The sequence below is a fragment of the Lissotriton vulgaris genome, chromosome 2_1 (assembly GCF_964263255.1).
Source record: "Lissotriton vulgaris chromosome 2_1, aLisVul1.2, whole genome shotgun sequence".
Lineage (NCBI taxonomy): Eukaryota > Metazoa > Chordata > Amphibia > Caudata > Salamandridae > Lissotriton > Lissotriton vulgaris.
Genome location: NC_141687.1, coordinates 707,472,812 through 707,496,201, shown reverse-complemented (window position 1 = coordinate 707,496,201; position 23,390 = coordinate 707,472,812). Strand labels below are relative to the sequence as shown.

At 46.0% G+C, this 23,390-nt stretch overlaps 1 protein-coding gene across 1 annotated transcript in view; it reads left to right on the top strand.

Annotated features, from left to right (window-relative positions):
* The window catches only part of CTR9 (CTR9 component of Paf1/RNA polymerase II complex), a 222,667-nt gene that overhangs the window by 47,704 nt on the left and 151,573 nt on the right, over positions 1 to 23,390 (top strand). Inside the window, exon 6 of the mRNA XM_086955952.1 lies at positions 18,537 to 18,685. Within this exon, the coding sequence (XP_086812078.1) occupies positions 18,537 to 18,685 (149 nt within the window). The remainder of the gene's footprint in view (positions 1 to 18,536; positions 18,686 to 23,390) is intronic.

Genomic DNA, 23,390 nt, shown 5'->3' with positions numbered 1-23,390 from the left:
AAAGAAACGCCTGGTATACTTCTGAACTTCGGGTATTAAAACAAACATGCAAAAACAGAAAAGAAATTGGAGGAAGGATTTCTCTGCTAACAGTAAAATTATTTACAAAATGACGTTAAAACTTTACAAAACTGAAATAAAAGCTGCCCAAGCTTTTTATTACCAAGAAAAAATTACTTCGGCTGCAAACTCCCCCGCGAAATTTTAAAAATTGCCAAGTCTCTTTTCACACACCCCAGTCCCCCCACTATCTCTGATAACCCTCAACACCGGTACAATGAGATGGCAGAATTTTTTCTGCCAACATTTTATACATTTATAAATTGTTTCCGCAGGCCACAGACCCTCAAACCACCCCATTAACAGACATTACACCCCCAAAAGCACAAGCATTGATGGAGGATCCTCTCTTAGTCCAACAATGTTCAATACCTATATGAGCTCCCTGGCAGGAATCGTATGTTCAGATGAGATACAGATGGACACGTATGCCGATCACACCTAGCTAGTTGTCTCCCTTAATCAGCATGACAACTGTGGGCCTGGTCTCATGTCTCGAGAAGGTATCCAGATGGATGGATTAAAACTTAATGGAGTGAAGACTGAACTTGTGCTCCTGGGCCACTCTGCTCCATCAATCATAGGCTTCTTTTGGCCCAGTTATCTGGGCACACCGCCTGTTCTGAAATAACAGATCAAGAGCCTGGGGGTCTGGCTCGACGGTAACCTCCATTTTAAGCAACAAGCGCAAAAAGTTGCATCTAGTTGCTATGGTCTTCTAAGAATGATCGGAGGGATCCTTCTCATGCTCCCTTTTGTGGCTAAACAGCTACTAGTCCGAGCTTTAATTTTATCGCAGCTTGTCTATGCCAATGCCCTCTATTTAGGAGCCCTCCGGTTTCAACAAAAAGATGGCAAACTGTGCAGAATTTGTGCAGCTCGCCTCCTACTGAATATCCCTAGACGCCTCTCAGGGAAACCTGCCCTTGCCACTCTGCACTGGCTACCATTCCAAGAAAGAATTACATTTAAGTCACTGTGCATGCCACATAAAGCATTCACTGGCAAGGGCTCAGTGTTGATTCATTCTATGATTCAACCCTACCTACCAAGCAGGGCACTTAGATCTGACAAAAAAGGCCTAATCTTAGTCCCGAAGATTAGGAGAGCACGAACTGGAGGCCGTCTGTTTTCATACATCGGGCCAAGCTCTGGAATCACCTGCCTGACCACATACGGCTCGACCCAATTATCTGATTTTCAGAAAATATCTTAAAACTTTCCTCTTTCCTTGACCTGCTTTTAGTTTAAGGGCGCCACGGATTACGCAGGGATGCCCTTGGGTAACCATGTGCTTTACAAATGCCTTTTTAATTTCATTTCATTTCATTTCAACTAGAAGGCGTGTGCTGTCTGGCATGCAAGACCTAAAATTGGCTGGTTTCTCCATATTGTGTTTTGTGAAGACCTGTGCCCCTTCTATATAAATTGGGAACTTTGTAATGTGTTCCATGTTGTTATAATTTCTGTCTTCTACATATTACATTACCCTGTTAGGCCTTCCATTGAATTGAACTCTAATGCACTGAATACAGTATAGAAAAAAACTAAGTAAATAAAGGTATGGTTAGAGTAGTTGCCCCAGTGTGTTGGTATGCAGACACCCTTTGTTGTCCAAGGGTCTTTGGTTCCTTTTAAGTTTTATATTCCCTACCAGAATTCTACTATGCAAGTGGCGGATGTAATCAGATCTTACCTATTCTCTTAATGTATCTACATAAATAAATGTATAAACCTTTTATATTTTGGTATACAAGGCTGGGAACCTCACCAAAGTGACTTGGCATAAAAATGCCAGAGAAACTGGCATCTGGAACTCTGTGGTTAACTTATATATACAAGGTTACCAAGAATTCACTCTTGCATTACCAAGAATTTCCTTTCATTTTCATTCCCCAAAATACTTCTTCATATTTACTGCTTGTGATGAACCCGCTACAGTCTTTAATCACTTGATGTTATTCCTCATATTTCTTAGGTTTTGGGCATGCCTTCAAAGTTAATGGGTAAAGCAAACCAAGAGTGTCTCTGGGGGATTTGAAACACAGCTTCTTATTCTGAAAACTAATCTCTTTCGAGTAAACTTGTGCAGTTCAAATTCTTAAACTGATTGCCTTTATTTTTAAGAAATCAGCTTCACCTACCCTGCTTTAATAAAATTTGCTTCATGATGTTAGAGTACTTATTTAGGGGCAGAGCTAGCAGCAATGTATTTTGCAAAGAAGTTGCACAGGTGAGTTGTTTGCTATAATGTGTACAGTGTGCAGATGACAGATCTTAGCAAGGTATACTGCACAGTCGAGGAACTTGGACTACAGAGAAGTCACCCTTTTTTCAAATGCAACATTTTCAGGCAATCTTGAATTGGTTTTGGATGGATAATGGCAGTGTAGGGATAGAGTTGTATTTTGTTGCTAAAGTATCTTGCAGTACATTGAGTTGAGAGACAAAAGCTTCGCTGGTGACGTCAGTGTTGGTGTGAAGCTAGTGGACTGATCTCAAGACCCAAGGAGATCACGTAGAACAGTGGTTCCCAAACTTTTGACGCCTGAGGACCCCCACTGAATCACTACTGGAAGCCAGGGATCCCCAAGCAATTTGTACAATTTAAATTTCTTTTTAAAAACTCCTTTTGAAGCAGAAGCAATTTCAAGAGGGAGACAGCCTGAATTGGGTCTATTGGCATAGACATGTATGCATACAGCAGTGTTTTATTTAGTGGTAGAAGTTTCCTGCTCTCAGCCATAGCAGCACCTCTACATTCTCATTCCAGAGCCTTGGAGTGGTGACCCTTCCTACCGCAACAGGTTGAATGATTGTGAATTATTAGCATTTTTACCTATTCACAGTTTAAGAAGGTCTAAAATGTTATACAATTATGAAGCATTTTATAATAAAGACATGCCCCAAGGAGCAACGAATATTGTGAAAATTCTAACAAGATAGTGCACAAAGCGATGAGTGCAGTGTACAGCGCAAATTCAAGGTCTATATTAGGAGTTCATCATGGAAGTGCAAGAGATGGCAGGAAGGTATCTGCACAGGAGGCATATTGTTTCAGCGAGATCATGGAACAATGCTATGCCAATTACCATAAACTCCTGTTAGACATCTTTAGTCACAGACAGCAGAACAACATTTTACCACCAAGGGGTGAGCACTGCAGTTAAGGCATATTTCAGAGAGGCCGCGTGGCACCTGACATGACCCTCTCCTGTTAGGATGCCCACTGCCCCGTCCCTTGCCAACAACAAACTGCAAAGGCTACACAGAATAAGAACTGTCTGTATATGAAAGCTTGACAGCACACATAATTCACCCAAGGGCTTGTGGAAAGTGAGCAATCAGACAGCAGCACGAAAATCCTACTGCTGATCCTGGCTGCATCTATTTTTACCTGCCTGCCAAGTAACGGTAACCTATACACATGTGCCTTTCAGTGCTTTATTGCTTTTATTGTATTGCCTGTATTTTCATTGTTGTGTCTGTGACTGCTGTTGTCTGTCTTCCCCCCGCTGCATGTACGTGGTCCGTGCCCCTTTTTCTTCCCTCTGTTCCCCTCGCTGTCCCCGTGCTCTCTCTGCCCGGTCTTTCCTTCTGTACCCCTCGCTGCCCCGTGTGTCTGCTAGCGGGTTTTCCTTCTGTACCCCTCGCTGCCCCGTGCCTCTCTGCCCGTTCTGCCTTCTGTTCTTACCTGTCTCGTTTTTTGTGCCCGTCTGCCCTCTGTGCCACTCGTTTTTCATTCGTATTGTGTGCCCCTTTTGCCTTCTGTTCCACTCATTTTTCCCTCGTTTTTTGTGCCTTTCTGCCCTGTTCCCCTCGTTTTTTGTGCCTTTCTGCCCTCTGTTCCACTAGTTTTTCCCTAGTTTTTTGTGCCTTTCTACCCTCTGTTCCACTTGTTTTTCCCTCGTTTTTTGTGCCTTTCTGCCCTCTATTCCACTCGGTTTTTGTGCCTTTCTGCCCTCTGTGCCACTCGTTTTTCCCTTGTTTTTTTAGCCTTTCTGCCCTCTGTTCCACTTGTTTTTCCCTCGTTTTTTATGCCTTTCTGCCCTCTGTTCCCCTCGTTTTTTGTCCTTTTCTGCCCCCTGTTCCACCCGTTTTCCCTCGTTTTTTGTGCCTTTCTGCCCTCTGTTCCACTCGTTTTTTGTGCCTTTCTACCCTGTTCCACTTGTTTTTTGTGCCTTTCTGTTCTCTGTACCACTCTTTTTTTGTGCCTTTTTGCCCTCTGTGCCACTTGTTTTTCCCTCGTTTTTTGTGCCTTTCTGCCCTCTGTGCCACTCGTTTTCCCTCGTTTTTTGTGCCTTTTTCTGCCGTGTTCCCCTTGTTTTTTTTGCCTTTCTGCCCTCTGTTCCACTCAATTTTGTGCCCTTCTGCCCTCTGTTCCACTCGCTTTTCCCTCGTTTTTTGTGCCGTTGTGCCCTCTGTGCACTCGTTTTCCCTCGTTTTTTTGTGCCCTTCTGCCCCCTGTGCCACTCGTTTTTTGTGCCTTTCTGCCCTCTGTGCCGCTTGTTTATCCCTCGTTTTTTGTGCCTTTCTGCCCTCTGTTCCACTTTTTTCCCTCGTTTTTGTGCCCTTCTGCCCTCTGTTCCACTCGTTTTATGTTCCTTTCTGCCCTCTGTTCCACTTGTTTTTCCGTTGTTTTTGTGCCTTCCTGCCCTCTGTTCCCCTCGTTCATTGTGCCTTTCTGCCCTCTGTTCCACTCGTTTTTTGTGCCTTTCTGCCCTCTGTGCCACTCGTTTTTCCCTCATTTTTGTGCCTTTCTGCCCTCTGTGCCACTTGTTTTTCCCTTGTTTTTTGTGCCCTTCTGCCCTCTGTTTCACTCATTTTTTGTGCCCTTCTGCCCTCTCTTCCACTTGTTTTTCCCTTGTTTTTTTTAGCCCTTCTGCCCTCTGCTCCACTCAATTTTTGTGCCTTTCTAGCCTCTGTTCCACTTGTTTTTCCCTCATTTTTTGTGCCCTTCTGCCCTCTGTTCCACTCATTTTTTTTGTGCCCTTCTGCCTTCTGTGCCACTCGTTTTTTCCTTGTTTTTGTGCCCCTTTTGCCTTCTGTTCCACTTGTTTCCCCAGCTGCTGTGCCCCCTGCGGCCCGCCCCCCTGACTGCCCACTGCCCATTCCTCCCGATTGTATTGTTGTGGTCTTGCCACCCATGCGCCAACATTCACAGCTCTTGTGTGCTGTGAGGACGCATGGGTGTTTTCATTTTTCACTAAGACGACAGGCGGACCCCCTGGGAATGTCTCACGGACCCCTGGGGGTCCGCAGACCACAGTTTGGGAAACGCTGCCGTAGGGCATATTTTCATTTCTCTCGGGTCATAGCTTCCTGGACCACTTAGAAAATGTTTGAATTTATATTTTGTCATGCCAAGGTGTACAAAGCAGGCTTAATCAGGGAAGAAGCCCATTATGATTTTCACCATGTAGAAAGATGCACACTCCCAAAAAAATCTGAGAGTAATTTAGAAAAATAATTCATATTTTTGTTTAAATTGTTATGCCTAGAACTTCATTATGAAGTAAGTACTTTTTTAAATGTGAATTTTCACAGATAAGTAAACAGTTTACCTAAATGCTTCTTTACGCAGCACTGCTTCCCTACGGGAGAAAAGGCATATGTTGCATATAGGTATTTGCGATAGGTTTCAGGGGGTTTCCTTTGAGTAGAGGGCTAAAGTCCAAAGTACGAAGCTCGGTTTCTGTTGCAGTAACCCCCCCCCCCCCCCCCCACACACACACACACACACACTTTTTGCCAGATCTCTGATGCACTTTGACTTGGTGTGCCCTGGGTCCCTGCTAATCATGTTCCCAGGGCCTGTGTTCTTACCCAGAACTGTACCTTTGCACCCCCAATTAGCTCCTCTAAGGGCTGCAGCACACATTGTGCCACCCTGAGAGTTCCTGTACCTTAACACACACACACACGCACACGCACACGCACACACACACACACTGCCATTGCAGGTTGCTTGTTTTGGTGCAGAGATAAGTGAAGTCGACATGGCACACATCCCTGAATGCCATGCCTACAGTCCACTGCCTTTGGCATAACTTAGCCACCCCTCTACCTGGGTGAATATGTGGGGGTACAGGTGCATGAGCCCTGTACCGCTACAGTGTCTAAGTCCATTCTTAGACATTGTATGTGCAGGAAAGCTATAAAGAGTATATGGCCTGGGAGTTTGTCATTATGAACTCAACAGCACCATAATGGCTTTACTGAAGTCTGGGAAGTTTGGTATCCAACTTCTCAGCATAATAAACCACACTGATTCCAGTGCGGGATTTATTATACAATGCACTCAGAAGGAATCCTAGAGATGCCACCTGAAAATTGACCAGTCTCTGGTGGGTTCCCTGACTGGTAAACACCAGTCTGCCACCACAAGACATGTTTTGGACCCCTTGGGTGGGAGCTATTGCTCCCTGAGCTTAGAAACACATTCTTTTCTGGGGAGAGGTGTTCACACCTCCCCTAGGTCAGGAAGAGCTATCTGTGGCAGGGGAGCTTCAAAGACCTCGCCACCTTTGTTGTAACGCGACCCCCAGCGTCTCCTGCTATCAGGAGCAGGACCCCCTCATGTCTCCCCTCCTTTTCGACAGGAAGATAGGTAGGAAAAATTAGAGCAGCCCAGAAGGTGTTCCCACCTCTGTCAGCCCCACACCTCAGGTGGTGGAGGCGGGGTGAAGCCCACTCTTCAGTGCCTGCCATCTTGCAGATGGCAGGCACGCTCCAATCAGGATTAGGGATTGTGCCCACTCACCCACGTGGAGTGAGCACACCAAGGGTGTAGGCACCCTAAGGTCAGTAGCCCATTGGCTACTTACTTCGAGACCCCTAAAACACCTCCTAAATACAGTATTTAGGGGGCAGCTCTGAACCAAGAAGACAGATTCCCGCAACCTAAGAAGGACGCCCCATGGGGGTCTCCTCACCAGACTTCAAGAGATCGGTCTGAGGGGGACGGTGCTCAGCTGGTTTAGATCATTCTTGGCTGGCCGTCGACAAACGGTCTGGGCCTCACCCAGCTCTGCCGTGATGCCGCCTTTGGGAGTCGGAGTCCCGCAGGGCTCTGTGTTGAGCCCGACTCTTTTCAACATCTTTATGACCCCTCTGGCGGCATTGGCGGAGTCTTTTGGGGCCCAGATCGTATCCTATGCCGACGATACCCAGCTCCTCTTTACGTGCAGGAAAGGAGAAGATTTTGATGGAGAGCGTATCCGTGAGTGCCTTGGGGCTGTTTTTAAATGGTTCCAACTTAACTCAAGTGCAACTCAGACAAATCTGAGGTACTCTTCTTCGGCTGTCCATCTGACCCAAACTGGCAGGAATGGTGGCCTGTTAATGTTTCCTCCAGCGCGCTCGTCCCAGCTAGCAAAGAATTTGGGGATCAAGATTGATAATGGTCTGACGTTAAGATCTCAGATCCTTGGTCTTACGGGAACATGTTTTGGCCTCCTCGGGATGCTCCGTAAGTTCCTTCCTTTGCTCTCAGAAGATCATAGGAAGACGACGGTGCAGGCCTTAATTGGTTCAAGACTGGACTACTCCAACGTCCTATATCTTGGCCTGCCGGAATATCTCCTGCAACGGTTGCAGGTGGTCCAGAACTCGGCCGCGCGGGCCATTTTTGGCCTGTATAGGCGAGCCAGAGCCTCTGGCCTTTTGCAGTCACTCCACTGGCTGCCTATCCGGAAGCGGATAGTTTTTAAGTGTGGAGAAGTGTGGCTCACTGGTTAGAAGCGGCAGACCCTGAAGCAGAGGTCAGGCCCGGGACCAGGGTTCAATTCCCGACGCGGCAGGGTCTTGGGTTCAATGTCCGCGGACTCGATAATTCTCGCCTCGGTGCCTACTCTAATCATGGGTCCCACTCTGCAACTCTGGGCAATAGCTTTCTTAATCTCCACAACGGCCCCAACAGCGCTGGGATGCCTGGCTTCACCTCGGGGGTGCCCAGGAGGGGGCATCTCACAGGGAAAGCCAGGAAGGGTTCCACAGCGGTATACAGCGCCAGGATGCCCCGAGATGGGGCGGCAGTGCGCTTTACAAGTATACACACATTTAAGGCCTTGACCTTGGCCCACAAGGCTCTCCACGCCTCGGGAGCAAAATATCTCCAAAGGAGGCTTGCCTTTTACCATCCGGCCCGATCTCTGAGGTCTGAATCATTGTTCCTTGATGTGGTCCCCCGAGTAAAAAGGGCCCGCATTGGAGGTCGCTCTTTTAAGCTGTTGGCGCCACAGATTTGGAATACTCTGCCTTTGACATTACGCAGCACCTCTAATTTGCTGACTTCTAGGAAGGGTCTTAAAACTTGGCTTTTTGCCCTTTAGTTCGCTCTTCTTTCTTTCTGCTGGGTCCGTTTTATTTTACTGTGTTGTTATTCTGCTACAGGCTTTCAATAAAAGCGCCGGGACACTCTATGGAGTAGCCGTGCGCTATAAAAGACTAAATTAACATAACATAACGTTGAAAGACGACGCCCAGCAGAGGAGACTGCAGAGAAGAACTTACTTGGTCCCAGCCCTACCGGCCCTTCTACAGTTTCCAAAGATCCTGTGCCAAAAGTCAACTTGTCCTGCAGCCAGTGACCTCCAGAACCCTGGGAGAACTGACTACTTTCAAAAGAAACTCTGAAGACCAGGCCTGCTGAGGACAAAGAAACCTAAGGCCGGAACCACCACTGCACCCGCCGCATATGTCCTGATTCTGACTCCTTACAGCTAGGTCCCCCAGCGCTCCAGAGTGTGAGTAACACCGTTGGTTGACCCCTCCAGAACTCACTGATGTCACATGTACCCTCTGCACGGTTCTTTTAACTGAAATATACCTGCAAATATTATTTCACTTACCTGCACCAGGTCTGGCTTGGTTCTAGAAATAAAAGAACTAAATAATAATTGTATACAAACTAAATTGGTCTGAGTTCAGTCTTTGAGTGTGTGACATCATTTTGTGCCAGAGTGTTTACAATATATGCTTAACACTACCCTCTGATAAAGCCTTACTGCTCACCCATGTAGGAAACTGGCTTTATATATACTTCACCAAAATGATATATAGTGTGTATAGAGTCCAGGTGACAAGAAGGCAGGAATGATGGGACCCCCTCAAAATTTAAAGTACGGCCAGGGAACAGAGGGGAAGGAATAAAGCACAACACGGAGAGAAGTTCCCTCAACTGCCACAATTTTACATACAAGTACACATCACATAATTTATATAAAGGTGACAGATACACAACAGACTTTTTATTTTATTCAAAAAATATATTGACATTTTTTATTCTGTTTTTAGCATTGCTTTCAAGTTTATATATGTTCATTTGAGTTAGAATTCATGAAAAACATGTAATCACAATATACAAATTTCAGGAAATAATTTCACGGTTCATACAGAAAAGAGAAAATAAAGTGACAATAACTATATGTGAAATAAACAATTTATAACAATACATATGCCCCTGATAACACACAACCAAACACAACAACCTTACACATTCATACTCTCATTTCATACACATCCACAACGTCTGAAAAAGGAATCTGGGTATTAATCGGCAGGGGAAACCCTGCCAACTACGAGTCTCAAAGCTGAGTATGAGACCCCGCACTAGAGTCCAGGTGACCCCAGAGGTAGGCAGAGATTAAAGTTAGATAGAACCTTACCCTCATTGTGGTAGAGTGGTCGAGCAGTAAGGCAGTATCAGAGGACAGTGTTAAGCATTCGATTACACACTCCGTCAGCAAATGAATTCACACACTCAATAACTGAACTCTAGGCCAATTGTGTTTGTATACAAATATAATTGTAACAACAAGAGAGGAAGAGAACACAAGGCTCTCCTGTCCCCCTCAAGGTAGTCAATGAAAACAACAAAGGAGCGTCAAAACCCAGCTTATGAGAAAAAAGACAGGAATCCTCGGGGTCCGGCAATTGAGGGATCAAGCAGGTACCGAGTGGGTGCCTAGCACAGAGGGCGTGAGTACGATGCTGGTTCAAATCGAGTGCCTCTTGTGCTCCGCTTTTCACGTAGCAGCCAACCTTGGTATGTTATCTTTAAATTTTTTCCACTCGCGGGATGTGCCAAAGTGCTTCCACCCCCCTCCCGAGAATCATGATGCTTAATACGTCTAGCATACTTAGTAAGGATGCCTGTTTTTACTTATATTTTTCCCTTTTTGCCCAATAGCATTGAGGCGACATAGCCTCACTACCTCTAGTATAGACACTGGTTACTCTGTAATGATAATTTGGGCATAGCAGACATGTCTTTGCCACCCGGTTTTCGCTACCTACCTTTTGAGGACCACTTAGCCAATTTAGGCTACGTCATGCTACACAATATCCTGTATGAGCACAGAATTGCAATATCTTTTTCCCAGTTCGCCTGCGAATCGACAGTGGCTACTAGCACATCCCTGAGCACCACAGCATGTTAGCAATATTGTGACAACAGTCATTGATATATCTAATCATCCTTGTTTTTTATGTCGTGTCTGTTTGTCTATGTCTTTTTGTACAGAATAAACTCGGTTCCACTCTAATTCATTGGGAATCTTGAGACAGTGTTTTATATATTTTTTTCTTTTAACACTGACACCCCAGGATAGGGTGGGCCTTAGCGCGCCCATATCACCGGGGTTTATTAGTAACTACCTACACTTTCACTGGTCCTGACGAACGCCCGACATACCTTTACCTCTGTGGCAGAAACATGTTGACCAAACAACACAGGGTAAACCTGGACTTTTAATTTTGGTCCTTTACCCTTCACTTCTGTTTTTATCCATTAACAATTGGCAAAATATTAAAAAATGTATTTTGACACAATTGGTAAATTTTTAAATTACCCCAAATCACTCTTCACTCACGAAAAAACCAGCTCCGCAGTAACCTGGCGTCGAAGCACACTAGGGTGGCATTCGGCCACTCCTGGTGGGGCCCAATGATGAAGCATGTCACCAACCAGGTTGGTGAGTGAGGGCTTTCTAAATAACCATAAGAGGTTCCTTCTCACAGCCAAATTAGACTGTGAGTGTTGTTGCATGCTCGCTTTTTTCTCATAAGCTGGGTTTTGACGCTCCTTTGTTGTTTTCATTGTATACAAATATATACTGTTGTTTTATTTTTAGAACCAAGCACGCCTGGTACAGGTAAGCATTTAATACTTTTCAGTAATACGTTACTGGATATAGAACAGTTTGAAAATGCAATAGAAATTGTACTTTCTTTGACTTACAGGGGATGCAGAAGGATGCAACATTTAGCAAATACAGTACATTGAAATTAATAGGCTTTTTCAGTAAATTACAGGTAAGTTACTTTATAAGTTACATTTTATACCTGAATTCAGCACTGGGCCATTTCCTGTAAACAGGTAAGTAAATACATTTTGGTTATTTGTGTGGTTTTTAAGGAATATTTTTAGATTTCAAAACTCCACACTTAAGAACTTTTTGGAAGAAAATTATCAATGTTATCCTATGGAGGAAAAACAAGTTAACGGTTCACAGGTAACTAATCGACTGTGGGAGTTAATGTTCTGGGGTTAGACTCAAGGGTCCCACAGGGTCAGTGATGCACTATTGTTTCACACTCAGCGGCACTAGTGCGACCGGGTGCAGAGACCCTGATGGACAACGGAGAGACAGTCACCCTCATCCTCCTCGACCTCTCGGCAGCCTTTGACACCGTCTACCACCGCACCCTAATAACCTGCCTCTACAACACTGGGATCCAAGGAAAGGCCCTAGACTGGATCACATCGTTCCTCTCCGACAGAACCCAGAGAGTCAGCCTCCCTCCCTTCCGCTCCGAGGCCTCCAAGATCATCTGCGGCGTACCCCAGGGATCCTCACTCAGCCCTACCCTCTTCAACATCTACATGAGCCCCCTCGCCGCCATCGCACGTAAACACAATATCAACATCATCTCTTACGCCGACGACACCCAACTGATACTCTCCCTCACCAAAGACCCCCTCACCGCCAAAGCCAACTTCCAGGACGGAATGAAAGATGTCGCAGAATGGATGAAGCTCAGCCGCTTGAAGCTCAACTCTGACAAGACGGAAGTCCTCATCCTCGGACAATCCCCATCCGCCTGGGACGACTCCTGGTGACCCACGACGCTGGGCACTGCACCGATACCCACGGACCACGCACGCAACCTGGGATTCATCCATGGCTCCTCCCTCACGATGACCAAGCAAGTCAACGCAGTCTCGTCCTCATGTTTCAACACCCTGCGCATGCTCCGAAAGATCTTCCGGTGGATCCCCACCGAAACGAGAAAGACGGTCACCCAGGCCCTCGTCACCAGCCGGCTGGACTACGGAAACGCCCTGTACGCAGGAACCACAGCCAAACTTCAGAAACTCCTTCAACGCATACAGAACGCCTCCGCACGACTCATCCTCGACATCCCTCGCCACAGCCACATATCTGCCCACCTGAGAAACCTGCACTGGCTCCCCGTCAGCAAGAGGATCACGTTCAGGCTGCTCACACATGCACACAAAGCGCTCCACGACTCGGGCCCCGAATACCTCAACAACCGCCTGTCGTTCTACACTCCCACCCGCCAGCTCCGCTCCCCCAGCCTTGCCTCGCCACCATCCCTCGGATTCGCAGAACCACCACCGGAGGAAGATCGTTCTCCTACCTGGCAGCCAAGATATGGAACTCCCTCCCTGCACACCTACGACTGACCCAGGACCATCTCCCCTTCAGAAAACAAGAAAACACCTCAAGACCTTGCTATTCGAGCAGTAGCAGCACCCCCCCCCCTCCCTTCAGCGCCTTGAGACCCTCACAGGTGAGTAGCGCGCTTTACAAATTGATTGATTGAGAGTGTTGAGGCCCAATGTTATCCAATGGGGGATAAGGGGTCTCCGGTTGGTGGCTGCTGGCAAGCAGGCCACTGTGTTGTGGGAGCAAAGCTCCTAGGATTAAGGTCAGGGCAAATGGGGAAACAAAGTAGCACAAAAGGAGCACCCTCAGCGGCACCGGGGCGGCCTGGTGCAAAGTGATGTTTCGACCTCGGGCGCCCTGTTTTCTATGGAGAATCTCCGGTTTACAAAAGCACTGCAGGCAGGGAGACTAAGGACTTCTGGGTGCGACCACCACTTGGAGAGGTAAGTTGGGAAGTTAAGGTTTGGTTAGGCACCGTTGGCTGTTTGTGCACACAATGCTGTCAGGCGTGTGGTGCTGGGGTGCCTCTTGGGGTTCGGGTCTTCTTACCAGCTTCTGGTCGCGGTTAGGGTGCCTTCTGGATTTAGGCTGCAGGCGATGACTGGAGGCTTGAGATAGGTCGGGGGCGCCAAATCTCAGGTAGTTATCGCCGGGGTGACCTCCTAGTGGTGTTTTTCCACTCAAGCTCGGGCCGGGTTCGGCGGGTGCAGAGTGGGCTGGATTCGCGGTCTCAGGCTGGTGCCTGAAGCTGCAGTTTGAACAAATCTGGTGTTCACAGGAGATGCAGTCTTTAGAAGTGAAGGCAAGCAGGTCCTCCGGGTTTCTCGAGGTTGCTGGCTGCAGGACACTCTGGGATTTAGCAGGAGCAGGTTTGAGGGGTAGACAGGCTGGTAGGGCTTGGGCCAAGTCAGTGGGCGTCGTCCTCTTGTTAGCTCTGCACAGCTCTTTGCTCCTTCTTCTTATCTTCTTTCTTGTCTGTATCTGAGGAAGCAAGGTTCATGGTGCCCCCTAAATACTAGATTTACCAATGGGTCCCTTCCCTGGGGTGGGTACCCCTATCGTGCCTCCCTCCAGTGGGAGGGGGGGGGGGGGGAGGAGCCTGTCCCTGGTTGGCTGGGTCCCCCATCCTCAAGATGGCGGGGACTCAGAGTTGTGCTTCACCTCTCCTCCCCCACTTGAGGGGTGGACTTAGCAGAGGTGGCACACCTTTCCCTCACTTGTTTTTCCCACCGTCTCTCCCGCCCGAAGGGTGGGTAGAATCAGTGAGGACCAGTTGCTGAAAGTAGCAAATGGTCTGGGGAAGCTCACAAAGGCGGCATGACTTTGAAGCTTCCCCTCTCGTGAACCCTGCCCATCCTGGGGAGGAGGCTTGGCACCTCGTCCCTGGATGTGCATTGTTTCCTGCCCCCGAGAGCTGCAGGCTCTCGACACAGGGGTCCAGAAACATGTCTGTTGGTGGCAGCCTAAGCAGCCCCTCAGTCAGGGCACTAGGAGTTGGTCGAGTTTCATCTCCAAGATGCCCTCTTTTGTGCATTTTACATTAAATCCCATACTGGCATCAGGGTGGGTTTAATGTGCTAAGAAGATTGATACCAAAGTTCCCAGTTTTCAGTGAAGCCATTATGGTGTTATGGCAGCATTGCACCTACAGTGCCCAAATGGACTTGGGCACTGTAGGGGTACAGGGCTCATGCACTGATACCCTCACCACTGGCATAGGGCACCCAGCTAGAGCTTGGTGACTGTTGTATGCCAGGGCGGTGGTTTGTGGGCAAGGCACACAGAGATGTGTACACCATATCTGTGGGACACCTTTTTGTTCCACCTCGTAGCACTGCATTCTTTGATTGCATTTTGCCGCAATATATTTAATTCTTCACTGTTTTTTCTTAGTGCTTTTGCTTTTAATCCTCAATTTTTTCCACATTCATCCTTCTTTCCAACCTCAAACCAGGAAATGCAATTTTCCAAAATTTTCTCATGTTAATGTTGGGCCATCCGAACCTCTTGACAAAAACACGTACTGATGCCAAAATCCATTTAAAAAGCAGTTTATTTAAACCCAATGCATTTCAGGCCTCTTGGGGCCTTTCGTCAGGGGTAACAAAGTACAAAATAAGTCCATTAAGATTCCATCCACCCGTTTAAAACCACAATATCATGTACTTCAATAATTATTATCAAGGTTAACATTATGTAATTGTGTTAAAAATAAGCTTCAAACAAGTTACACACGAGAATTCATTCTAACATAAACCCGAGTTAACACATTGCTGCCTTCATGAGTTGCACTCCCTGTGTTTATGGAGCCAACTGTTTGCTCTCTTAATCATTAACTGTCCATCTTTAAATATAACATTTTCACTGGTTCCCGTTATAAAACCCTTTTTAAACATTTCCTGGCTTACCTGCTGTTGTTAAAACAGCGTGCTCACTCCAGCTCAGAACAAAATAATAAACTCTCTTGCATCCTCTCGGTTTAAAAGCGTGGCTTTCACTCCTCCCTCCTTGAATTCCCCACTTAGTGCAACTCTAATTATCACCTGTAGAATACTAAACCTCGCCCATTCCCAACTGATTACTCACATTCCCATAGTGCACCATAAATCTAAACGAACTTAAACACTGGAATATTTTTCTGTGCACAATGATGAGTCATGATTACATAACATTATTTGGCACTACTATGACATTGCAATTATCATGAAGTACTTTCGAGTCTTCTTTAAAAATTAAAGTGTGCTTTTTAAATGAAAGATTTTCCGCCTGGCTTGAAGGTGGTCACATGCATTTTTTCCAAAAGTTCACTGTTAAAAGGACTGTGTCAATTAAAAATGGAAAATTAAAACTGAGTAAATATTGGAGTGCTGCCCCTTCATGTAAAACAGTGAAGAATTAAATATATTGCGGCAAAATGCAATCAAAGAATGCAGTGCTACGAGGTGGAACAAAAAGGTGTCCCACAGATATGGTGTTCAGATTATTACGTGCAGTATGGGCTGAGCACGTCACATGTGCACGCGATGGATTAAAAGGACTGTGTCAATTAAAAATGGAAAATTAAAACGGAGTAAATATTGGAGTGCTGCCCCTTCATGTATGTGATGTTACACAGAGATGTGTGCCATGTCAACTTTTCACTTTGTTCTGCACCAAGACACGCAGTGTGTGAGTGTCATGGTACAGGGCCCCTAAGGGTGGCACAATAAATGCTGCAGCCCGTAGAGGCCTTCTCTGGTCACAGTGCTTGGGTACCTGCGGTACAATTTACCAGGGACGGACATGAGGCCACAGATGCCAATTGGGTTTAGGCTTCAATGCAATTTTAGGAAAGGAACATTGGTCCTGGGTGTCTGATTAGCAGGAGCCAAAGGCAGACTCAGTCCAAGAACATCAGAAATTCAGCAATAAGTGGGGGCATACCATGCAAGAAAGAGGGCACTTTCTCACAACCCACATTACCACAAATGGAGAGTAAGGTATTCTCTAATTTTACCTCTGCCTACCTTTGGGGTTCCACTGGACTCTCTGCACACTATAACTTATTTTGGTATATGGTATACAGAGCCAGCTTCCTACAGGCGCTCTGGTGCAAATTGAAAGCTTGACTGGACTCTGTGCATCCTAGGGCCTTGCGGTTGTTGGTCTCGCTGGTTGAGGGTGCAGAATCTGGATAGCTGGGCCACTCTGGTAGTGGGTCGCTGCAGTGCGGACGTCCCTTGACAGCTGCTCTGTCTTGGTGTTGTGGGAGTCTGGGTTGGACTTTCACAGGCTCTGTATAATGCAAGTGGTCTGGTATCCTGGGTATTGATTCTGCACGTCACTGGTTGGTTCTGGTATCCTCTCACCTGGTGGGAGGACAGATCTGACCTTCAGGAGCAAAGATTCCTCTTCCTTGGAGACTGCTGCGTTATGCTGGCCACGGAGTGGCAACTCAGTAAATCGGACTTTGTGTTTTTGGTACCTGTGGACTGCAAGGGAGTAGTCCTCTACACCAGTGGAGATTGCAGGCAATTTGTGAAGGGCTGGCAGTCTCCCGGAGTTCTTGGAAGGTGGTCAGCTGTAGGACGAGTCGCTTGTCACTAATGTAGAGAGTGGTGCAGACAGGGTTTGATGCCAAAAGTCCACCATAAGTCTTCACTTCTCAGGTTTATTGCAGCTCTTTGTTCTCGCTTGATCTGTCGAATCGGAGTTCCTGGTGTCAGGGTGCCACCTAAATACTCAATTTAGGGGCGTTAAGCGGAATGACGGGTAGTAGCCAATGGGCTGCTTACCTTTAGCGTGTCTACACCTTCTATATGACCACTTCCTTTGTGAAGTGGGCATAACCCTGACCCAGAGAGCCTAATTCCACCAAAACTAAGATCGTGGAATCATAAAAGTCGCGTTCACATCCGGTTATGAGTGGTACTTGCCCCAGGGGGGAACATGGCTCCTGACTAGCTAATTTCCCCACCTGTCCTAGTGCCAAATGGGCCCGGGTGGCATTTCCCCTGTCTTGGGAAACTTTGGGTCGCATATCGAAGGCAACAGAGACATTTGAAGCCTCCTGCTTTGATATGCTGATCACTTAGCCATCCTGCTTGGGGGAGGTGATAACCCGTCCGGCCAGAACAGGCATTGTTTTTGCCCTCGGAGAGCAGAGGTTAGAAACTTGTCTGTGGTGGCAGGCTGTTCTACACCAGTCAGCCAGCACACTAGTAATCGGTAGGATTTCAGGGGCACCTCTAAGGTGTCCCCTGTGTGCTTTTAATCATAAATCCATCCCTGGAATCCGTGTTGGTTTATTAATACAAGATGTTTGATACCAAACATCTCTAGTTTCAGTGAAGCCATCATGTAGCTGGGGAACTCGAAAATACCAGTGTCCAGCACATGCACTCAAAATGGCTTCCCTGTTTACATGTAATATCAAAGAATCAACCACACGTGTATTATATAGTGCATCTTGTCTTAGGGCTGTAAGGCCTGCTGTAGGGGTGACATACCTATACTACATGTAGTGTCTGTAGGCATGGCACACTGGAGGTGTGATATTTCATGTCTTCACTTTTCTCTGCACCATGGCTCGCAACCTGCATTGCCATGTTTGTGTTGAGGGGTCCTGTAGGGTGGCACAATACATGCTGCCGATCTTAGGGACCCTCTTTACCCTCCTTCTGCTAGGTACCAGGGGCACCATTATTTACTAGGGACTTACAGGGGAGTGCTAATTGTACAATTGTACAGTTTTAGGGAAGGATGTCTAACATTTGGGGACCTGAATAGCAGAAACCTAGTGCACTTCTGTCCACATTGCATCAGATACTAGACAAGAAATGAGCGTGACCTTGTTAAAAAGTGGAACTTTCCTATACCCCACCAACAAATGATCCTGGGTAGATGGTTGAATTAAAGGATTTAATCTAGTTGGCTAGGATAATGGTGTGAGGTTTATCATTGTGTGTGGCTATCTGTCCTTGCTGCCAGTAATTTTAGCTCACCTAAGATACATTGAGACCCCATGTTAAGTAAGTTGATGTCTTGAGAAACAGCAGCTCAGTTTTGGAAACTTGTGTTTCAGGAAACCTGTTGATATTTGAATTTGTTGAATCTCAAGTGGGTGTTAGCAGTGTATCATTAACTGTGCTTTTTAATGATGTTTAGGTAGTGTCATCAGTAATAGATGGTGGTGTTATTTCCAATCTAAAAAAAAATCAAACCCCTTAACGTACTGTAATTGTTTACAATATGTAGTTTGCACATATGATTTCTACTCTTAACTAATTTCTGTTCCTGTAGCTGAAGTCCGGTTGGGAATGGGCCATTGTTTTGTAAAACTGAATAAACTGGAAAAGGCTCGCCTGGCATTCGGAAGGGCTCTTGAACTTAATTCCAAGTGTGTGGGTGCCTTGGTTGGATTAGCTGTCCTGGAACTCAACAATAAAGAGGTGAGTTTACACTAGTGTCGACACTTTGTATGGCGTATATTTAAGAAACATGTTGTTTAATTTGCACTTGTTTTGAATGAAGTACACAGTAGTGCAACAGTGCATGACCAAATGTGAGGAAGAAATGCTTATGCACAGAACTGTTGGTGATTGCAAGGGATAGAAACTCTTCCTTGGCCTACAAGTTCTTATACTCGGATCTATTTTTGAGATTCAAGGGCAAAATTCTTGCCTTTGTTCTGGACCACTGAGATCTGTCCAATAGAAAAAGGGAAGCACACTCCACTACTTACCTCCATTTTTGAGCCAGAAAGCATATGCTTCAAAAATAGCTGTTAGTCCTTTTGATTCAAGTCACACTATTACATACTAATAAACTCCAGTGATATTTAGATTTCTCAGTGTCCAGTCTACTGTGTAACTCCTTATCTCCACTTCTCATTGTGCAGTAGGTTAATAGGTTATGGCACTGAGGTTGAGGCATCTAAATAGGTTTTTGTCATTTAAAAAACATTAACACTGTCTTGAGCCGAGTCACTGTGTCGAGTTAAGGCTAAACTACATAAAATACAATATATGATTCACAGGAGTCATTATGGTTTATAGCTCAAACACACAATTTGTCTTTTAGAGTGATTGTCTTTAAGCAGGTTCCTGAATTGGGGTTTTGCCTTTGACACTCAAAATTGAACTGTTATGAAAAAAGCCATGCTGGTGCTCTGGGAAAGATGTCTTTCCCCTTCTAGCATGATTGAGGGAAGTTGTAGTTTAGGTCTGATATAGGTGCATGCTCAGATTGTTCCCTTTGTCAATGGCAGAATAAGAGTACAGGTTAGAATTTATCAGTGCGTTGTAACCCTGACTTTATTGATGTTGGTGTTCATTCAGAACTCAGGGTTCTCCATGTATGTGTGACCAGCCAGCGTTTTGTAAACTAAATGGGAAAAAACAGGATATTTAAACATTTTTACTTGTATGTTTGTGGCATTTGTATACTGCAAACATAGCCAAAAGCCATTGGGATACTGTCCACAGTTGAAGTGTAAAAGTGACTTGATAGAAAGCAGCATTCTGAAAGTGGTGATGAACTGGTTTGGAGTTCTGGACTTTTTGGTTCCGTCCAGAGGTGTCAGGGAACAACACCCAAAGACCCCGGAGTTCCACCTGCCTTGGTGCACAAATGAACAGAAACACAGGCTTCTCGATGGTGGCGTCAAAGACCAAAGGTTTATTACTGCAGGGACACAGAAGTCACAGAAACTACGCATGGGCAGTAACTAGGAGCCTGTTCGAATTGTACAAAGAGGGTTGCTCCTTATATACTAAATTTTGGCCTTCAGGCGAATTCTTCACATGTTAGTACATTCCCAAAACCTTTGTGTCATAAACAATAAATATTTGGGGTACACAGGAATCGTCGACAATATCTGATGTCAAAACATTACGAACGAGGGGTTCCCACTTTTCCATCATAATCTCATGTCAACTTTTCATTCAAGACCCGGACCGCCTCATCGTAAATTTCGTTACCTCCCCCTAATAAAGGCCCAGAAGGAAAGGAGCAGAGCCAGGTGCAGAAGATAGAAAAGCAGGATAAGGGATGTTTGTAGGTTGTAAATGGGCAAGGCTACCGGCTTCGGCCGCCTAATCGTGATCAGGACAATGGACACGAAGACCAGTTTAGCAGGACTGGCCTCGGGCAGAGGAGGCAGTCTTTGTCGAGTCATGCAGCTACAGCGTGATCTGGTTTAAGGTGCACGTGTCATGAAAGAGGTGAATCTCCGGCTAAGGCTACGTGTCCTTAATCGAAATGAAGTGATCAGAGGTTATTGCGTATGTGAGGGCAAGAAACACAAAATGGCGGCCATGATCTAAGATGGATGCCGTGGGTAGATCAGAAATGTGTTTATAAAAGGAGTGCTCTTGCTCGTAGCGTAGCGAAAACACCAGGATATGCTAAATGGATCATTTGCGGTTCGCTGATACCAATATTATGTATTTCCGACAATATTGAAAACACGGGTTCAAATCGTCACGGAACCTCAGACCCTCCTTTTGCCCTTACATAGGCAATTACTCCGTCTATGTCAGAGTCTAATTCTATGCTCATCAGGTCAGTGACATGCTGTTGTATCATCATCCTTTCTCGTGCCTTTTCTCCAAACGCAGGTGGTTTTCTAAGACAAGTTGCAGCACAAAGACTACACAGAGCAGGACCACACTGGATAATCAGGCAACATGAGAAGAGGAATACTAAGATGACACCGATGACCATTAGAACCTTCCATCCCCACGCTGAGATCAGAGTCCAAAACCATTCCATGAAGGACCAGTTTCCCTTGTCTACGTGAATAGAGTCGGAAATCTTGTGTAGCTTAGAGATCGCCTCATAGACTGTTGGAGCATTATTAGGAATAAATACACAGCAGCTCGATTGGATCATTCTGCATACCCCACCTCGATCTGCAAGGATAACGTCTAGAACCATACGGTTCTGCAACGTCATGAGTCTATCCGCCTGAAGCTCAGCTGTCAAATTGCTAAGGGCACCAGCAGTTTCGGTAATAGTAGATTCAACTACCCGTGTTAGCTGACGTATGTTTCTACTATTGGCCATAGGCCCCCAGAACGGAAGGAAGCCTTTGAAGAAGTCTCCAGCTTCCTGACCAGCAGTATCTTCCTTGCTGAAGACACCTCTCGCTACTCTGGTTCTGTGGTAATCAGATGAAGCAGTGTATGTCGGAGGCAACAATCGAGCAATATAGCATGATCCTGAAAAGTCGGCAGGCAACCATGTATAAGCTCTATCTCGACAGATGAAGTAGGTACCCCTAGCAGTAAGAAAGGCAGGGGAAGAGTTAGCCGGAAACACATAAGTCTCTACGCACTCACTCCTCCCTAGCTGAGCTCTCGGATTTCTCCCATTACCTTGCAAACAGACCTGACCTCGGTGAGGTACGACCCAGATTGGAGTTGAGCTTTTACGCTTGCTTTCTCCTAAACTAAGGCGATACTCTGAAGTATTCCAACTTAAATACACTCGCAATTCGTCTCTAGGGTAAGATGGAGTATTATTGACGTCCTTGATCATGTCAATAATTCCCTGGACTAAAGCTTTGTTGGCAGAGTTATATTTAGTGGAACGTGGTGGACGTGGAGGGTAGGTCTCAAGGGCATAGGCAAAGATGGTTTGAAAGGCCTGAAATGATCCATTGTAGCTGAAAGGCAAAACCAGATAGGGAATACCTTTATCCATAGTGTGGGGTATCAAGCCACACACCCAGCAGTCTGTAGTGTTAACTACCAGTTGGTGTTGGTGCAAGAGCTGTACAAAAGTGTTGTTAATGAACTCTGAGCGTCGGGCTTGCTCATGTTCGGGAAACGAATGAAAAGAGTGTATAGAAGAAACAGTAGAAATAGCAGGATCAAGGGGAGGTACTGTAGTAACTGGCACAAAAATCAAATTTATACTGAAAACGATTCCACCCACCAACGTTATCAAAACAATCAAGAATGTAATGGCACATTGCATCAAAAAGCATTTGCTGTGAAGAATTCTATAAAGTCTGTTTCTGCGAACATAAATCACATTTTCTCGTTGCAGCGCAGGAAGCTCCATCTTCTACAATCCGCTCGCGACCACTGATGATGTGTACGTAGATGAAAATGCCTCTATCAGCCCTGGGAGTTCCCAGAACCAACAGAAAGATCGACCTTGTGTCAGACCCCTGCAAATTCAACTAGGCACACAGCCACGACCCTACGGCTACCCAGACGGCAAGGCAATTTTAAAAACAATAAAACAATAGCAAACTTCCTGGCTGAAGGCAAAAGTTCAGAATTTCAAAATATCACAATGGACAGTTGCCTGCTTTATTTGTCCATTTTACGGTTTCGTAAATTGTGTCTTTGCTTCGCAGGTACTGTCTGATCGGCAAATAGCGTTTCACTGGTAGCTGTTGCAGTGTTCAAGTTCGCAGATGACAGAGTTTTTTCTGATGCAGGGGACAAATGTTCAGAGTTCAAAGGAGTATTTTCTGAAGGAGAGTCAGAGCTTGGAGTGTCCGTGATCAATTCGGCATCGCTGAAAGGGATGAATTTTGGCGTGCTTTCAAATTCGGAGGAACCAATTCCCTTCTTCACCCAGTCGTCGTAAGGAAGTGGCAAGGGTACACGCTTTACGTGGGATGCATGCACCCAATGCTTGCGGCCAGCCACACGAACTGCTGTTCTTGTTACGAGCAGGACTTGGAAGGGGCCGACGAATCTCGGCTGAAGGTTCTTCGTCCTCGCGAAATTCCTGATAACCACAAGATCTCCTGGTTTCAGCTGATGCCCTGGACTCTCCGGAGGCTTTGGTAAAGCATCGAAAACCTGTTGGTGAATAAGACTCAATTTAGCAGTCAAGTCGTAAAGGTAGTCTATCAACATAGGATATTCTAGAGAACAAAACTCCTTAGGCCTCGGCACACCCCAAATATTTGCCGGACGGCCAAACACTATCTCATAAGGGCTAAGCCCCACTCTAGAATGTACAGTTGCTCTCGTTGATAACAAAGCCAAAGGAAGTGCGTCTGGCCAGGCTAAACCTGTGGATGCTTGTATTTTAGCTAGTTTCAGCTTAAGGGTGCCATTGTAACCCTCCACTAAACCAGCAGACTGGGGATGGTTCGCACTGTGGAACTTTTGTTTCAGACCTAGGCCA